The following is a 19,535-nucleotide window of genomic DNA, read 5'->3' as shown; positions in this document are numbered from 1 at the left end:
ACTCCATGCGTGCCCATCTCACAGCTGATGTGAAAAACATGGGGAAACAAATTAACCCTTAGCTCGCTGTTCAACCACTCGACATCGGTGTGAACCGGACCCAGCAGGTGCAGCAGAAGCAGCGAGTTTACATGCAAAGTCAATGGTTGACGCGCGTATAGGCGCAGCAAAAGGTCCCGCAGCGCGTTTTGGTGCAGCACGTCGGGAGCGTTTAAGCATCTGATGCACCGCCAACGCGCTGCTGCTGCTCAGATGGAAAAATTGAAGTTTTGCTGCTGGACGCGCCGCATCAACCAATCAGAGAAGCTGATCTGGGAGCTGGCAGCGAGACAGACAGCGCTCTGATGACATATGATATTAACGCAAATGAAAAGGCTGGGTGGATGGATGAGGAGATGATGAAAGCGTGGCTGAGACAGGTGTATGTGAGGAGACCAGGTGCTTTTTTCCACACATCACCATAGCTGCGTGCCCATCTCACAGCCGATGTGAAAAAAAGATGAATCAAATGAACGCTGTGCTCGCCGTTATCCCGGGGGTCTGACAAAGGAACTTCCACCGCTCGACATCGGTTTGAAGCGGCCGTTCACAGTAAGGCTGCGAGCGGCGTGGGAGCGATGGATGACAGACGGAGACCACAGTTTCATGATAAATGGAAGGCAGCGCCGTGCAAGTTACGCCACCGTTTGCGGATGGATTGTAGATGGACTGTGTCTGCTGGCTCTGTTGTTCAAGCTTTCGCAAAAGCCGGCATTATTTCTGAGGAGCTGCGCTGCACGGAAAGTGACTGACAGCGAAGAAGGGGAAACTGGCATGTCTGATTTAGCGCAGCTGTTTTATTCAGAGGAATGCTGAGGATAACAGAGGATGATGACTTTGATGGGTTTGATTAATACTTTGTAATAAATACATGAATAAAGCACAATCATACTCAGGTTTGCTCCCGCTCTATTTTTCTCCCTGAAAGCTTAATTCAACAGCAGCCTCTGGGCGGGTCTCCTCCTCTTCACCGCGGTGGCTGGCAGGTGTTTTTTCATCTAAATAATCTAAATCTTGCAGCTATATTTGCTGTGATCAGTGGGAATAAATAAGTATAAATATGTTTTTAAGTGAGAAAGGCCACCTGAAAACTTAATAATTGCAGTCAGTTCATCCAGATTATCTATTTCTGTCGGAGGCGCTCAGACCCCCACATACCAGCGGTGCACCGACAGTAGAAATCCTTTCGTTCACCGCGGCTGCTGGCAGGTGTTTTTCATCTAAATAATTTTAGCTGCAGGCACCAGGATACCGGTAATAAAAGCGAACATATTCCGTCGGCAGGTTTCAGGATTTTAAGTTAATTTAGGAGTGATCACAGCGCTGTGTCATCTGCGACGTGTCTGTCTCAGGCCAGCTCCCAGGTTTGATTAATACTTTGTAATAAATACATGAATAAAGCACAGTCATACTCAGTTTTGCCCCCGCTGTATTTTTAAATACACAGTAGAGGTATTTAAAGGTAGTAGAGGACATGTACCTGTATATAAAAAACGCGCCCTATAGTCCGGTGCGCCTTATGTGTGTGTTAAATACAGAAATGGGACACATAACTGAGAGTGCGCCTTTTAGTCCGGTGCGCCTTATGGTCGTGAAAATACGGTAATTTATAAATGTTTTAAATCAGGTTGGGTCCGGATTAGCCAGCAGGTGGGTCCGCTAATCTGTGACCTCTGTAAAGGATGGTGCTCATATTGTTTGTACTTTTCATGTTTTTTTTTTTCTGAAAAAATTCAACCGTTTTGTTGTTAACTTACTTTCTTAGATGCTGCCTGGCAGCAGGAATGTCGGACATGTCTTCGTTCAGGACGTACTTCTTGGTGCCGATGCAGTAGTTCTCAATGTACTCTGGCCAGTTCAGCTGGCGCACATCAAAGTTAAATGCCTGAGGAAGAAAACAAAAAAATTAAATATATATTAAGGATGGAACGGTTTATGAAAACCGTCCGAACCGTTCGGTTCGACTGTCTCGGTTCGATTCGCATGTGTTGCATTCGGTTCATGCGCTGCTCCTTTTTCTCATAGGCGAAGCGTGTACACTCCAGAGCAGAAGGTGGCGGTACTGCGACCAAAGCCAACCACCAGTAGTAAACACGAAGAAGAAGAAGCGAAACAGCTTAGCAGAAAAAAATCAGTTGTTGTGGAGAATTGTGTTGGTATGGCGAGTGGGAAAGAACAGGAGTTGGAAGACGCGCCAGCAGCACTTTATATGTCTGCTGTATGGGACCACTTTGCATTTAGAGTGACCTACGATGACGGCGGAAAGAAAGTGGTGGATAAAAGTGCAACAGTGTGCAAGCATTGTGCAACACGTTTTGTTTATGCTAACAGCAACACGACCAACATCGACCAACATGTCATGCTAACAATCAACATATACCGAACCAAAAACCGTGACCACAAAACCGTGAACCGAACCGAGCTCTTATTTTACTAATTTAATACCGTAATTTTCGGAATATAAGCCGCGACTTTTTCCCCATTTTACGACCTTGCGGCTTATATAACAATGCGGTTAATCTATGGACTTTTACAGCTAACGGCCACTAGGGTAATACCTGAATCTATGGATTTTACCATCCGCCATGTTGACGTCACATTTGCTTAAACACACAAGTACGGTAGCCGCGCGCGCGGGAATGCGGAGTTCCTCCGGAAGCAGACTTCTACTGCGAGTGGTTCGAGACAGAACGACAGCGAGAAAGACGGACATTGCGATGTTTTTATGTTTAACACAAAAGAGAGTTTGTGTTAAACATAAAAAACCTGCGGCTTATAGTCCGGTGCGTCTTGTATATGTACAAATCATGCAATGTAGCTTCTGTGGCTTATATTCAGGTGCGGCTAATAGTCCAAAAATTACGGTAGATTTTCACGTTTTTTTTTTTCTTTTATGTTAAAGCTGCAGTAGAGGGTTTTGGGGGAAACTGGACTTAGCCTGAGAATTTGAACAAGCACACCTTACAGCTCCATTATTAGCTGCAGTCAGAAGTCGCATAAAATGTAGCAGTAAGATAAATATGACAATTTGAAATGTAATCTGAGTTTAAAGTGCGATATTTAGTGATGAAATCAGATGTTTGTTGGATGGTTGTTTGGAGAAGAAGCTGGTTCAGCTCACCTTCCTGTCATCAGGAGTCATCTGGTTCATCAGCATGTTCACGTTCTCAGAGCTCCACTCCCAGTCCTGACTGCTGAAGTACTCCAGCAGGTTGATGGCCTTGTGCAGACGATTAAAGATGCGCATCATCCTAAGGGGGGAAAGAAACGATCAGCGGTTATAAATTTAAACGAAGATGAACATTTCCTTGTAGAGAAAGATGGAAGTAGATATTTACTGTGGCTTCTGTCCACAGAGACGGAGGAAGAGATCGTAGATGAAGGCGGGGAACTTGTGGCTGACCAGAATCCAGTACTGATTGATCAGGTAGTTGGAGGTGATGTTGGCGTTGGGCCTTCGGAAAGCCTGGTCCAGAGGGTTCCTCTTAAAGGACGATATCACATGGTGCTCTGCAAGAAGAATTAAAAACAGATCAACACACAAAAAAAAAAAAAAGACTCCTTTATCTCTGCGTGAATCACAATAAGCTTTTAGATTTTTAAATCCAAATGATGAAACATTTATTTGGAAAGTTCCTCCTGCAAAACCAACGAAGAACAGAAGGTTTTTGCATTTCAGATAATCCCCTGCTAAGCTTTTCCTCTCTGATGCAATATAAAAACGGGTCAGTGATTTTTAACTTCATGGACGTTTATCCCCACCAAGTCAACAGGTCGAGGCATGGGACTAGTTTCTGTGGAAGGATCCCGTCCGACAACGACCTTCAGCCTTAATCATGACTCAGGGACGTTCAGCTCCCTCCCCTCCACACGCAATCCATCCACAGATGCTCGGAGGGCAGCCATGTGACTGCAGACATTACATCATACGCAGCATGGAACTAGGCCTAGTAACCTTTGTTTCCATGCCAACAGATACGAGGCCGCCGCAGGGGGGCTGAGATGACCGGATCCGAGGTGAAAGGCAGCTGTGGCCCGGATCCTCGCTTCTAACCTTGAGCAGAAACAACAAAAACCCGCCGCAGCTTAAGAGTGCTTCCTGAGCTGCGTTTTAAGGTTGACGCTTGATTCGGATCTGTTGTTATCCCCTGATCCCTGACGTTTAATAACACGCCGGGACATCTGGACAGAAGACTGACCCCAGAGCCTTCCCATCCCAAAGCCATCTGGTGGTGATTTCTGTGGCAAATTTGTCAGTCTGACAACGGAAGCAGAAAAAAAAAAATATCAGTATTACTTTTTCACGTGAATCCATGTGAGGAGGTGGTTGCTGCACATTTCCATGACAAATTACAACATCAGGAACCCTTTTCCCACATTTATTCAAATCTGGGAAGATTTAAAATCCAATTGCAGAGGCTTCTAGAGCGCCGTTAGTTTCCTTTATTAAGATTAAAATGTTGTGGTTATAAAAACTCTTTTGCAGCTTCCTAAGTCTGCTGCTCCTTTCCAATAAAACACCACATTAATAAAGGATTCAAAAGAAGGATTTTGATGTTTCTGCTATTTTCAAATAACCAGAGGTGGAAAGTAACGAAATACATTTACTCAAGTTACTGTATTGAGTTGTGTATTTTGTATTTTTCAAGTAGTTTTAAAATCGGTAATTTAAATTTTACTTGATTACATTTTGAGTTTAGTATATGGGAGAATTATCCTGCCATAAAGCAAGAGCACATAATTTCAATTTAAGATAAGAATTTCATCTTCTTGCACTCAAAACTTATAATGCTCACACTCAAAACATGCGCTCTGCTCAGGTCTCAGTTACGCTCGCAAACCCGTAGGCTCTGCTTGCGGATTTTTTTTGCTCTCTCTCAGATTATTTATTGTCGGTAAGGTTTATCACAGGCACACTCAGTAGGATTAAACAAGCGCACCTTTTCTGAGGCTGTCGTTCTATTGGCTGGAAAGGTTGCTAGGCGACGATCCGATCCAATCTGAGAGAGCGCAAAAAAATCCGCAAGCAGAGCCTACGGGTTTGCGAGCGTATCTGAGACTCCAGCAGAGCGCGGTTTGTGCGTGAAGAGAAGGAGGCAAGCGAGAGGAGAAAATATCTGTGGAAGAAGCATTAAATCTGAGAGAAGAAACAAAGATTTGAGAGAGAAGAGAAAATATTTGAGAGAGAGCGCATGTTTTGAGAGTGATCATTATAAGTTTTGAGTGCAAGAAGATGAAATTCTTTTCTCAAATTGAAATTATGTGCTCTTGCATTATGGCAGGATAATTCTCCCCATAGAAGTATTGTATTTCGTTACATTACAAATCCCATCTGTTACTGAGTAAAAAAAAAAAAAATTTGGAAAACCGAAAGGAAGACTGAAAATGGGGCCCGGAAGCACTACAGCGAGTCACGCGATCAGCATGTAGATCTAGGCAACCAGGCGCCAAGTCTTTCTGTAGGAGATTGGGAACGACAAGGAGGTGGATCAGGAGAGCGACGACGGTTCAGAGAACGTTTCACTAGAAATGCTCGCTGAAACATCGAATTCTGCTGCCCAAAACGACGAAAATCCTCCGCCACATTTGAAAGACTGCTTTTCATTTAAATTCAAGAGGGCCAACAGTATCATCATGCAATGCCAGATGTGTCTGCCAAAGGTGATTCATTAACTCCACATCTAATCTGCGGAAGCATGTTTTGGTAAGTATTTAATGAATTGGTACTTCAAACTAAGTTTTCATGACTAATAGCCAGTTAGCAAAACAACCTGTTTCGTGGCATTGCTAATTTTGTCTAGCACAGGGGTCGGCAACCCGCGGCTCTGAGTGCCTTGGGAAAATAAATTGCTAAAAAAAACAACTAAGTATTGTTGTTAATGTTTGAAGAAAAGAAGGACGGCCCTCAGAACCAACAATTTATGGCACTTTTACCTTCAATTGATTGTTTGAAAAAGTTTTATGGGATGTTCTGCTCTAAAATGGCACATTATACATTTATAAGGGTCTAAAATGTCATGTGTGACATGCGTTGTCTTGTCATTACATGTGTTTACATTTGTATAGATTTTTCTTAAATTAAAAACTAAATAGTTTTGGATTTATGACTCCTTGTCCTATTTTCACTACATGGGAGAGATCCACTGCTCCGTTCAACAGTTTTTTTTTTTTTAACGTAACTAAGTAACTTTTACTTAAAATACATTTTAAATTAGCTACTTACTACTTTTACTTGAGTAATATTTCATCCCAGTATTGGTACTTTTATAAAAAAAATGTCCATAGCTGTATATTGGTTATTTATTCTCCAGGTGCACAGTTTTATGTTGTTAAAACACTTTAAAGTACAGTATTTTATTGTTTATCTTTTAACTCTGCACTATTATTTTATTCTTATAAATTTTTCTAAGGTCCACATTTGTGTGAACATTTTTTCTATCATCTTTTTGCCGCTTTAAACACCAGAATTCCCCCATTATGGGACAATAAAAGGATTTTTTTATTCTATTCTAAAATGTGATTTCCCCCAAAACATAAAGAATGAATTAGCTATAATTAGGTTGATATCTTAAAAACATAATTATAGCAAACTAGTCTTTGATGACAGCGATATTATTTAGAGTGACACCGATTTTAAAAAAGCAAAGCAGATTTATTTGTGGAAAGAATAAGAATCTGATTCCTTTTTATCCATTTTCCTGTTTTCTCCAGCAGGTGGCAGCCTTCCCTGCCTCAACCCACCCCTGTAACCACAAACATCATGTCACAGGGCTGATTGATCCATATGGGATGATGCCAGAGAACCAGAGCGGCTATAACATCTCTATAAACGTCAGCCTGCACCGACTGGTTCCCGTTAACCTTAAACAAGCCAACCAGCAAATACTTACCAATCTCCCCCCAGTGGAATGGGTTGATGCCGCCGGTCGTGCAGTTGTACACCAGAGCCGTTTTCGGCCTGCAAAAGAAGGAAGATTTAAGTCTCACATTGCAGATTTCTTCTGTTTTTGTTTTCTGGTACAACTAAATATTTCAGTTTACTACGTCTGAAAAAAATCACTATAATAAACACAAATGGCTGATTTTAAATGATGATTTCATTCATTAAAGGAATAGTACACCCAAAACATGATTAGCCTTCATTTTCTACTCACCCCCATGCTGAACAACACTCTGAGTACTTTTTTGATATCTCAAATGCATCTAGAGATCTGGGAGGCTTCTTGCTGTCTGCTGACATTCAAATAATGGAGGTCTATGGTGACTGAGGCAGAAAGGTCCATAAAAGTCCACAAAAAACGTGTCAATATTCCTCCATACTGCTCGTCCAATGTATTCCAAGTGTCCTGAGTGGGTAGCATCCAGAATTTACTCGAAACGAAGTCATTTAGAATGTTTTTAGAGCATAAACAGCAGTGTATAGGATTTCCTAAAAGCGCGTTCACGACTCTACGGAAACCGCGGCAGACCAAACCAGATGAAAGTGCGCATTCAGCTCGGCTCTTCCTCAACACTGAAGTCCTCAGACATTTTTCTTTCGTTGTTTCTTTCTTTGCACAGGTAAACAGCACATTTCTTCTTCTACGCTTGCATTATCGGCAGAGCAGACGCTGAATGCGCACTTTCATCTGGTTTGGTCTGCCGGCTTCCGTAGCGTCGTGAACGCGCTTTTAGGAAATCCTATACACTACTGTTTATGCTCTAAAAACATTCTAAATGACTTTGTTTCGAGTAAATTATGGATGCTGCCCACTCAGGACACTTGGAATACATTGGACGAGCAGTATGGAGGAATATTGACACGTTTTTTGTGGACTTTTATGGACCTTTCTGCCTCGGGCGCCATAGACCTCCATTATTTGAATGTCAGCAGACAGCAAGAAGCCTCCCAGATCTCCAGATGCATTTGAGATATCAAAAAAGTACTCCAGAGTGTTGTTCAGCATGGGGGTGAGTAGAAAATGAAGGCTAATCATGTTTTGGGTGTACTATTCCTTTAAAGGGGAAGAAAATCTTAGATATTAAACAGAAAATGAAGTTAGATTATCAATTGTTTAGAAAAGAGCAACATTCAGGCCTGGTTACTGCTGGACTGATAGGATCCCCTCAAACTAGGACCGCATGAAGTAGGCTAAAGAACTCTTTAATGTTATTCCGTAAAAATTCAAAAAATATCCACTGGACTTGGTTTCCAAGATTTGAAGACGTTTCGCCACCTCTCCAGGAAGCTTTCTCAATTCTTGCTATGGAGCAAGTTTTAGCGCATGGAGCAGTCGGTTAAATGAACATTTGTTCTCCAGGAATTTCTGTGGCATTTCCAAAGGGAGAGGCTACATTTTCCTAACCGATTCCCACCAAAACGGAACATCTGACCCAGTCAGCAGAGAAGGAATGAGTGGGACCTCAGGCAGGAGGAGGAGGTGATTCAGCCGAAAGGATTTCAGCATTTCACACCCAGTCTTTAGCGCATAAAGAGGAAATCAGTGAACCAGTTTTTCCATTTCTTTCTTGAAAAATCTGACGGCAAAAAAAAAAAAAATCTAACAAACCTTTAGCAGTTATATTTTACCCAGTCAGCATCAAATTATCTCAATAAAAGTGCAATGAGTAACTTCTAGCATCATTAGTTTTACCCATCTTTGAAAGCAGGAAATAATCTGGTTTTGTTAAAATGATGTATTTTTACGAGTCAAGCACAATCTTTAAAAAGAAATCTTCTCTGTCTTTTTTCAGCCAACCTTAAATTGTAAAATTATTTACAAAGGAGCCACTCCTGTGTAACAGACTTCCTTCTGCATCAGGTTACAGCTGTACTTGTTGTGCAATTAGGAACTGTAATTTGGAAAGTCCTTAAAAAAAACAAGATAATTTCAAACTTTTCTTTAGGTCCCTGAAAGAGTTCTTTAATGGTCACCTCAGTATTTTAAAACATAGGAGCTTGTTCATTTACAAATAAAATGCTGAAATAGGGATTCATACTTATTAGACTTGTTCTGACCGCCTCAAATTTTAAAATATAAAAGTACAATTGTTGCATAAACATTAAATAAAAGGCAGGTTTTAAATAACAAAAGAAGAAATCAAAGTAAACTCAAAAAAGGGAGATAAATTTAGGAAAATGTGAAGAAACGGGGGTAGGGAACATGAGAAAAGAAGGATGAAAGGAGAGGAATGAAGAACAGGATGAAAGCAAAAACAAAAACAAATCAGGAATAAATTTAGATTCAGAAAAGAGGAAGATTCATTTCCAAACTTTTTGCAGACTACAAAGCCCCGCCCCCTTGCCTCACCTGTGCATGGCGGTGTACCAGCCTGCAGCCAGGGTCAGGTTGATAACCACGTCCACCGGGATCAGGTCGGCCACGGCGTCGTTGTTGGCCCTCATGGTCCGCAGGATCCCCTTCCCGGCCTGATCACAGAACATCAGCTAAGACCTCCAGCACTGATCTGCATAAATGAAAGCCTTTAAGATGGAAGCCGGGCGATTTCACTTACAGCGATAAAGACTCCGCTCGGCCCGTTGAAGTTGTCGATCCAACCCTGAGGTGTGAGAGAGCAGAGCTTTCAGAGTCAATATCAGCTGTGAACCCATGATTGGAGCAGCAGCGTGTGGGGGTGGGGGGACAGGGCTGGAGCTTGTGGCTGAGGAGCGGCGCTCGTCGCCTTCAGTTAGACTCCATTAACAATGGATGAAAGCCTCTCTAACAGACTGCTGTGGATTCAGGGCCCACTGGGGGCCGAGTAAACATGCCACACACAAACAAGCCGCCCTGGCAGCTTACAGGGTCCGCGGCGTTGCCCAGTGTGAGCCGGGCCTCTTTGAAGAGTCGCTGCCATGCTGGGTGAACAACTGCAGGCTGATCAGAGCCAGGAGCTGATGTCACACAAGCTCCAGGTGTCCTGACTCCACATAAACAAGCAATACCCTCAGTGGCTGCGCTGTTTTAGTCAGGCACCTCAGAGACGCCCCAATTTCCTTCATTTAAGCTAAAACATGCAACTAATAAAAACAACAAAAACAACTTTTACTTCAAACTGCAGCGGGAAAAAAACAGATTACCTACTTAAAATAGACTTAAACTTAGTCAATATGAAAGTCTAAAAGAATGAAAAGAAATGATGATTAACTCAAAATAAACTAAATTTTAAATAAATTTACAAAAAAAAGAGAAAAACAAAACTAAACACATGAAAAAAACTTCTAGAAACAAGAAAAATGCAGTAAAAAAAAACACATTTGGGATTTTAATTAAGAAACATATGTTAATTATTTTTCAAAATAAGAATTAAACTCGTTTCTTTCTTTAATTAATATATATTTAAAGTATTCACACAAAATATTGTTGTACTCTCCTTAAAATAGAGAATTTTTAAGTCAGTGGTAATGAACTTGTTTTATTAAATGAATTATCTCATTTGATTAATTAGTTCTTTTAACTAACCAATTAGTTGTCTTCATATATATATATATATATATATATATATATATATAAATTTTATTTATTATTTTCCCCTTGAGATAAAAAGAGTATATTTGAATTTAATTTCCCTATTTTTTATATTTATTTTCTATACATTTTTCTATTAATTAATTCATTTTTTTAACTCCATTTATTTGGGGTCTTTTTGAGCATAAAGGTCAAATATCTACATAAATAAATAACATTTACTTCATTTAAAAAGAGCAGAGCTTTATCTGATTATTATTTAGGATATAAACCATGTCCTAAAATTATAAAAGCTCTGTTTAAACACTGTTTTTAATTAGAAACTAGAACCAGTCTTTGTTTTCTTTCTGGAAATTTCTCAAGTGTAATTTTAAAGTTCAGGAAATTTTAAAATAATAAAAAGCAGAAACTTAGTATTTAAAATTTGATGCACTTATTTAAAGAAAACAGTGTAAGATTCTTAGTTTTACTCTTTTTACTTTCATTTTTCAGCTTAGACCAGGATCTATGAATAGAACATAAGCTCCTTTGATTCAAATTCAGTAAAATCTCCTTTCAATGTGACATTTTTCTAAAATTGAGCAGACGTTGGTTTCCTCCCTGCTGCAAACACTGCATGTTTTACTGCACAGTGTCATATAATAGCTGGTTTTGCTGTTGGAGGCAGAAAAAGAGGGCAGCATTCAGTTGACGTACAGGGAAAGGCTCCTGCCAGCTGGCTCCCACTATGGAGGGTCTGATGATGCCGATGTGGAGCTTGTCCTGCTCCTGCTGCACCACGTTCTCAGCCAGGGCTTTGGTGTAGGTGTACGTATTGGGCCTGTCGCTGATGAGGCGCGGCGTGATGTCTTGCACGATGCCGTCGTCCATCCACCTGAAGTCAGAACCACATCTCAATCAGTGAAGGAAAAAAAAACAAAGAAACGTGTCAAGATCAATTACCGTATTTTCCAGATTATATATAAAACAAACTTTTTTGAAAAAAATTAAAACTTGCATATATAAGCCGCACCGGGCTATAAGCCGCTGATATCTACTGAACTGTCTCCCACTAAACCTGTAGGGGGAGCTCTACATTATAGCCCCTGGAGTAGTGATAAAGAAGAATGCTAACTCCAGTTAGCTTGTTAGCTTTCAGCAGTTAGCTTCTACCTAAAGATGGGGCTTCATCAGCTCTTTATTTAAGCTCTGCAGGAGTAGAGCTCAGTTTCTTCATTGGTTCGGCAGCTTTAATGCGGCAAATAAATGTGAAAATGTGTGAATTTGGGACATTTGTTCTCTGTATAGCCTGCTGCTAGCACGTTCTTGTGCTAAATGAAAATTAGCCCCTTATTCTTTAATTTCCAACGTATCCTTTCCTGCGGTTAGGAAAAATCCACAGAAAAGCTGCACCTTCTCATAGGCTGCGTGGTTCAAAGCATGGAAAAAAATGGCGGCTTATAGTCCAGAGAATACAGTATCTGTAATGATTATTACCTTAAGTCAGGGGTAACCAATTTAAAATCAACAACTAGTAAATAAAGAAAATTAACAACTAGTAAAAGTCCGGAGACATTTTTAATTATAATTTATTACTTTAAACTAGTGTTGTGCTGATGCCATTTTTTGGCCCCGATACCGATAACCGATACCTGGCTGTGCACTATCGGCCTATACCGATACTATCGGTTTGAAATTGATGTGTGTACATATATGAAGAACTGTATAGGCTACTACTTGGATGTAAAATAATTGCCATCATGGCTTTGTCAAGCTGCTGCCTACCTTTGTGAAGCAGGAAAAAGACTAATACAAAGTGAATTCAGTAGAACTTTTTACCTGGAATGGTTGACAATAGTTGAATAAACTTTTGGCTCTCAAAATAGTATTGGTGCCCTATCTTTTAGTACTTGCCGTTAATGATAAAACCATTTTAGTGATGGATCGGGGCCCCACCCGATACTGGTATCTATGCAACACTAATCGTAATCCACTTTAGAACCAACTTGGAAGTGTTTTTGGCATTCTTGTCCCTTTTATAGACTCCCCTCTATCTTTTTCGCATAATGCTCTATGCTGATGACGTTGTTTGCTTTTGTAAAGCACATCAGAACCGCACAGCGTGATCGCCGATACCGATACCACCATTTTAGTGCTGGATCGGGGCCCCGAACGATACTGGTATCGGTGCAACTCTACTTTTAACAGAATTTACAGAATCCATGTTATATATTGAATTTTTAAATAAAAATAGAACATTTTTCCATTTTAAAATTTTAAAGTGTTTTTTGAAGTAGAGAAAAACAATCTTTCAGTTTGGAATATAGGCAACTTCCTGACTCACTTTTTTTTAATAAAACACATGAACTGACTGTTTTCTTTCTTTTTTTGTCTTAATGTTGGCAGTGGGCTTTAGGCTGCCCTGCAAGGCTTTAAACCTGGGTTTGAATGGAGACTAAGGCCCCGTCCACACGAAGCCAAACCCTGGCCTAAACGCACACATTTTTCACCAAACCAGCCTCTCATCTATACGAAGCCGGCGTTTCGGGGGTCTGTAAACGATCTTTTTTTTATTAAGCCTTCAGAGTGGGAAGATTTTGAAACGCAGTTTTCGCGTTTCCATCTTTAATCTCTAACCGCATTTTTTTTCTTACACGCATGCGTCATAGCGTCGCCTCTAAACACGCATGCGCGACACAGTATCACAACAACAATGGCGCCGTACTGTGTTGAATGGTTGCTGCTCATGCTACTCACCCTGCTGTCGGGCTTACAACAGAATCTTCTTCTTCTGGAATATCTCCAGGAAGAACAGAGCAATATCGACCACATACAGGTGCTGGTCATAAAATTAGAATATCATGAAAAAGTAGATTGATTTCAGTAATTCCATTTAAAAAGTGAAACTTGTATATTATATTCATACATTACATACAAACTCATATATTTCAGATGTTTATTTTGTTTAATTTTGATGATTACAAATGACAACAAATGAAAATCTCAAATTCATCATATCAGAAAATTTGAATATTACTGAAGACCAATAAAAACAAAGGATTTATAGAAATGTTGGCCAACTGAAAAGTATGAACATGAAAAGTATGAGCATGTACAGCACTCAGTATTTAGTTGGGCCTCCTTTGGCCTGTATTACTGCAGCAATGCGGCGTGGCATGGAGTCGATCAGTCTGTGGCACTGCTCAGGTGTTATGATAGCCCAGGTTGCTCTAATAGTGGCTTTTAGCTCTTCTGAATTGTTGGGTCTGGTGTATTGCATCTTCTTCTTCACAATACCCCATAGATTTTCTATGGGGTTAAGGTCAGGAGAGTTTGCTGGCCAATTAAGAACAGGGATACCATGGTCCTTCAACCAGGTACTGGTAGCTTTGGCACTGTGTGCAGGTGCCAAGTCCTGTTGGAAAATGAAATCTGCATCTCCAAAAAGTTGGTCAGCTGCAGGAAGCATGAAGTGCTCTAAAACTTCCTGGTATGTGGCTGCGTTGACCCTGGACCTCAGAAAACACAATGGACCAACACCAGCAGATGACATGGCACCCCAAACCATCACTGACTGTGGAAACTTTACACTGGACTTCAAGCAACGTGGATGAAGTGCCTCTCTTCTTTTCCTCCAGACTCTGGGACCTTGATTTCCAAAGGAAATGCAAAATTTACTTTCATCAGAGAACATGACTTTGGACCACTCACCAGCAGTCCAGTCCTGTTTCTCTTTAGCCCAGGCAAGACGCTTCTGACGCTGTCTGTGGTTCAAGAGTGGCTTGACACAAGGAATGCGACAGCAGAAACCCACGTCTTTCATACGTCTGTGTGTGGTGGTTCTTGAAGCACTCACTCCAGCTGCAGTCCACTCTTTGTGAATCTCCCCCACATTTTTGAATGGGTTTTGTTTCACAATCCTCTCCAGGGTGCGGTTATCTCTCTTGCTTGTACACTTTTTTCGACCACATCTTTTCCTTCCCTTCGCCTCTCTATTAATGTGCTTGGACACTGAGCTCTGTGAACAGCCAGCCTCTTTAGCGATGACCTTTTGTGTCTTGCCCTCCTTGTGCAAGGTGTCGATGGTCGTCTTTTGGACAACTGTCAAGTCAGCAGTCTTCCCCATGATTGTGTAGCCTATAGAACTAGACTGAAAGACCATTTAAAGGCTTTTGCAGGTGGTTTGAGTTAATTAGCTGATTAGAGTGTGGCACCAGGGGCCATCAATTTTGAACCTTTTCACAATATTCTAATTTTCTGATATGATGAATTTGAGATTTTCATTTGTTGTCATTTGTAATCATCAAAATTAAACAAAATAAACATCTGAAATATATGAGTTTGTATGTAATGTATGAATATAATATACAAGTTTCACTTTTTAAATGGAATTACTGAAATCAATCTACTTTTTCATGATATTCTAATTTTATGACCAGCACCTGTAGTTCATCACCTGAATTTGACTGAACCACGAAAATGGACCCGCAGGGCCATTTTCCGGTTTGGTTGTTGTATAAATATTACTGCGCATGCCCAACATTTCGTTGCCTGTTTTCGCCTATTTTTGCTTTGGCACCACAGCGCCACTTACAGGCCTGGCATACATTTTGCAGCGTTTTCATGCATTCATGTGGTCGATCCCATTTATTTTACGTCTCCGTCTTTAAGACAAACGTTCTGGAAAATGTCAGCATTTCGTGTTCGTTTTGACTTCGTGTGGACGGAGACTAAGCCATTCTCAAGCACATATCAAGGAGCTCATTTTGAGCCTGGATCCAGATTTATTGTTGATTCTGTTCATGGTGGAGAATCCTGCTTCACAGCAGCAGGTTGAGCCAAACATCCTCTAAATGTGCAGGGTCATCTTTGAGCACGCCATTTCACTTTTCTTTCACCAGTTCACCGCAGTTCTTCCAGCAGTCCACACTTTCTCTGCTCTCTTTTTCTCATGGTCTTCTCCTTCTTTCCCATCGCCCGGCTTGCCACAGGTTTGCCTGCTGTGTCTAAAAGTAGCAGCAGCAGCAACCCAGACTGACAGCTCATTGGCTCATTTGGATCACGTGCAGCCTGGAGCCGAACGCTCCGGAGGGCTTTACCGTATTAACAGGAGAAGAGGCGCAAGTAAAATTAGACACTGCCGTCGGACAACGTGTGGTAATTTATAAATATTCTAAATCAGGTCTGGTCATAGCAAAACTTTAGTAACAAACAAAAACAACAAAAAAAAAAATCATATTTTATATTGCTTTTAAAAAAAAAATCATTAAAAAGTAATTAAAATATTAATATTTTCAAATTTGTCATATTTCAGCATTAGCACAGACACCTTTTAATCCTTTAATATTTTTGTTTTACTTACTTTTTTATGTACAATGAAACAATTAGGAAATACATAAAGATATCCCTGCCATCCAGGAGAAAAATACACACAAATAAATAATTTATTTTGCCATTAATTAGCATCTAGCCTCCTAATTTTATATAAATTCATTCTTAAACTTTTGCTTTATCCCCTATGTGGCAACCTAAGTGTGGAAATAAATTTTTGCCTATCTTCTTTGGCAAAGCAGCCTTATATGCCACACTTAAAGATAAAGAAAAACGGTGATGTCAATTATTTAACTGCAAAAAGAGTTTTTAATAAAACAAAAGGTACTTATTTGACTTATTCAGAACATTTTTATTTATTTATCCTGTTGCTGTAAACTTAATTATTCGCAAATTTACTCATCTTAACCCTACAGTTTTTTTTGACACGCTATTATCAATAAATCCTGTTGATTTTGATAAAAACGGGAACCAAGCTGAGCTGCATTTAATGACATCATCTCTCATTCACTCACTCCAAAGAGTCAATGAGCTTCTTGGGCTCGACAGGTGGCGGGTAGATGATCTCATCGATGTACTTTCTGTTGCAGTTTGCATAGGCGGTGGAGATGTGAATGAAGGCCTCGAGGTGGTGCATCTGCCGGGCCAGGCTGAGGAGCTGCTGCGTGGCGATCACGTTCAGCTGCAGGGCGTGTCTGCATGCGAGGAGAGAGAGAGAAACGCCGTTAAAGGCCGCCACATGTGCGGAGGAGGCAAAGGCTGATCCGTGTAGGAGGGGGAAAGTTGCTGTGCAGGAGAGCATTTGCATGAGTTTGTTAACTGACAACTGTACGTTCAAACCGAACAGGATTTTCAATAAAAACATGTTAAGCCTGAGCAGTAATGGCCCTACAGGAGAGAGAGGGAAAAAAAAGAGAGCGATGAAATGTGCTCGGAAGTGGAGGCGAGCATCTGCTCCTCTGCTAATATATGTTGATCTTAGCGTTTCAATGATTATTCCCCTCAGCTTAATCTGCAACCCTTCCAACCATGAAGCGCTTTGAGTTCAAAGGTCAAATTTGGACCCTTTCAGTGATTCTGGAGCTGACATGAACCCCTCAAACAAAAATACCACTCCGCTCTATCATGGTGTTTAAAGCTTCATCCGATTTCTTTTATCTAAAACAGAAAATTATATCTACAGAAACAATCTTCTTTATTAAGAGCTCAACATCCTGTAGGTTGATATTATACAGACAGGAGGAACATGCCAGTAATTCTGGATTCGTTTCTGAGGCTGTTTTATCTGGCGGAGCGTGCAATCATCCCCTTAACAGACATCCCCTGCAATTAGCATGGCTAGCACCAGACATGTTAACAAGTCCTTTTTTGCAAGTCCAACTCAAGTCTCAAGTCTTGAGAATAAGAATTAAAAAAAAGAAAAGGAAAGGAGAGGAAGTGTTTTTGGTAGTTGGAATTAAATATAGGGCTTCTTTCTAACCGATACAGCAAAGCTTTTCCTACTAAAACCATAACCTAATAAACATGAAGCACTCTGCTCCACACAGAAATGATCAAACCACTAAATCTTCCTCAGAAGAAACCAGACTTGATGAAGTCCACTAGGAAGTAAATATCCTGCAGGCTTCACATCAACTCTGCAGCTGAGACTCCTCGTTGCCCCGGGCGACACTGAGACCCGCTGCAGGTCAGTTTAACCTGACAGACGCAGGAACAAACAGGATCTACTGCCTTTACCGGCTCGGCGTGGGTTCTCCTCTAAAGGTGGGATGTGGGCGAGTGGTCCAGCAGAGAAGTGACGGGAGGATGAAGCCCGGCTCAGTGTGTGGGCGTGAGCTCCTCCTGCCAGCTCCTGCAGGGTGTTACACCAGCAGGGCTGGGAGAAAAAGGCCGGACAAACCGCAGAGCCTCTTCCTGCAGCTGAGTCACCACCCATCTGCCTTTGCTGCTGTTATGTAATGACTCTGAGCTCTGATGTGAAGCAGCAAACTAACATTTGGACATTTCTAACAGCAGAAGCAAAGAAAACGAACGAAAATCCACCTACTGGATTAATTTAGCATTAGGTATGCAGTAAAGCCCGCTGCTGCAAGAGGTTAGAAAAGCATGATTGCTTTAAAAGTTGCAGCAACAGGTCTTTTCACCCATGTGGCATAAAAAAAAGAAAAGAAGAAAGCAAGTTAAGCTTATTTTCAAAATAAAAAAAAAGCCTAAGTCCTGTAATTCCTCAATTTTAATCCAGTTTTTGTATAACCCACACGTAAAGATGCCTGAAGGAAGACTTTGGCTGTGTCTGAACATACATGTGAACGGAGCGGAGCGCCGAACAATCCCCGCTCAGGAATCGGTCAACTATAAAGTCTCTATATAGTCCCCTCTCTATAGCGATTGAGGGATCATCTTTCTTGTCTTTAATCAAAAAAAGAAACTGCAGCTACTTTTTTAGGCTGCAGTTGTGTTGAAGGAGACTGGTTTCTTCTTTTACTAGTTATTGTATTAACAGAGTTTGCCTATTAATGGGAGGGAGATGGAAAATGGACGCAGAGGCCTACAGATGACTAACAAATGGATGGAAAGATTAAAAAAAGATTCAAAACTGCATAGATGGAAGAAAAGAAAGGAGAGATGAACAGACTGATGGACAGGTAGATGAACAGTCTATAAAAAGGATGGATAAATACACAGACGGGGTAGAGTTTCCACAAAACTAAAATTACAAACTCAGTATTAATATTCAATGAGATATTGATGGATATCAGTTTTTGACATCATGTTTGTTTCTTTTATCTTTTAAACTCATGCACTTCTGAGGTAAAAGTGAATCAACTCTCAGATTTCTTTAACTCTGCAGAAACACTGGAAAACTCTCCATGGAGATTCTGACTGAAATGAAAAAAATAAAATCTAAGTTTTTTCTAATTTGATACCAAAATGTCCAGCAATTTCCAGCGGATGAAGGCCACCTTTTACATTTGCCTTTTGTATCTATGCTTCTTTTTCTATGTCTGCTTCTGTCTCCTTGAATCCCAGTGGGCCTCAGCAGATGGCCGCTCACACTGAGCCTGGTTCTGCTGGAGGTTTCTTCCTGTTCAAAGGGAGTTTTTCCTCTCCACTGTAGCTACAAGCATGCTTAGCAGGGCTGGATGTTAACCATCGCCCGATCGCATGTAGTTTTTATTGTCGGGAAAGTAAAAATTTCATTGCATTTGCCTGCCGGGCAAGTGCAATGATCACAAAAAAATATATATTTATCCCTCAAAATTACTTTAAAATCACCGACATTCGCTGAAAACGACCCACAAGTGTTGCCGGCATCATTTTTATTGTTTTGTATACATTCTCGCGTGATTTGAAAAAGCTGCGTGATTTTCCACTAGCTGGCACAAAAATGATCAGTCAGGGATTAGGAAAATAATAATAATTGTATGTGCACACTGTAAATATTTCTATACAATGGTCATACATTAAAAAATGTTCATTAAATTATTTTCTCTTAGACATTGGAGTGGTGCATTTAAATGTTATAGAGCTAAACATGGTAAATTGGTGAGTAGTAGTAGTGTAAGTTTTTAACCTGTCAAGTTTTTTTATTTTATTTTTAACATTACAATTTTTTTCCAAGCAAACAACAGTTTAAAGCAAAGTTTAGTTTGAAAAGAATGTGCAGGAAGGATTGAAAAGCATGTTAACACGATAATGTAGGCTTGAGTTCATTATCTGACGCATGCAGATACACAC

At 40.6% G+C, this 19,535-nt stretch overlaps 1 protein-coding gene across 1 annotated transcript in view; it reads right to left on the bottom strand.

Annotated features, from left to right (window-relative positions):
- The window catches only part of si:dkey-97m3.1 (fatty acyl-CoA reductase 1), a 77,444-nt gene that overhangs the window by 2,039 nt on the left and 55,870 nt on the right, over positions 1-19,535 (bottom strand). Inside the window, exons 4-11 of the mRNA XM_038297092.1 lie at positions 16,313-16,492; positions 11,184-11,361; positions 9,535-9,579; positions 9,330-9,448; positions 6,930-6,997; positions 3,378-3,549; positions 3,161-3,290; positions 1,797-1,924 (exon numbers count right to left, since the gene is read on the bottom strand). Of these exons, the coding sequence (XP_038153020.1) occupies positions 1,797-1,924; positions 3,161-3,290; positions 3,378-3,549; positions 6,930-6,997; positions 9,330-9,448; positions 9,535-9,579; positions 11,184-11,361; positions 16,313-16,492 (1,020 nt within the window). The remainder of the gene's footprint in view (positions 1-1,796; positions 1,925-3,160; positions 3,291-3,377; positions 3,550-6,929; positions 6,998-9,329; positions 9,449-9,534; positions 9,580-11,183; positions 11,362-16,312; positions 16,493-19,535) is intronic.

The sequence above is a fragment of the Cyprinodon tularosa genome, unplaced genomic scaffold (genome assembly GCF_016077235.1).
Source record: "Cyprinodon tularosa strain WSP-4 unplaced genomic scaffold, ASM1607723v1 ctg381, whole genome shotgun sequence".
NCBI lineage: Eukaryota > Metazoa > Chordata > Actinopteri > Cyprinodontiformes > Cyprinodontidae > Cyprinodon > Cyprinodon tularosa.
This window is presented reverse-complemented; position numbering and strand designations above follow the sequence as displayed.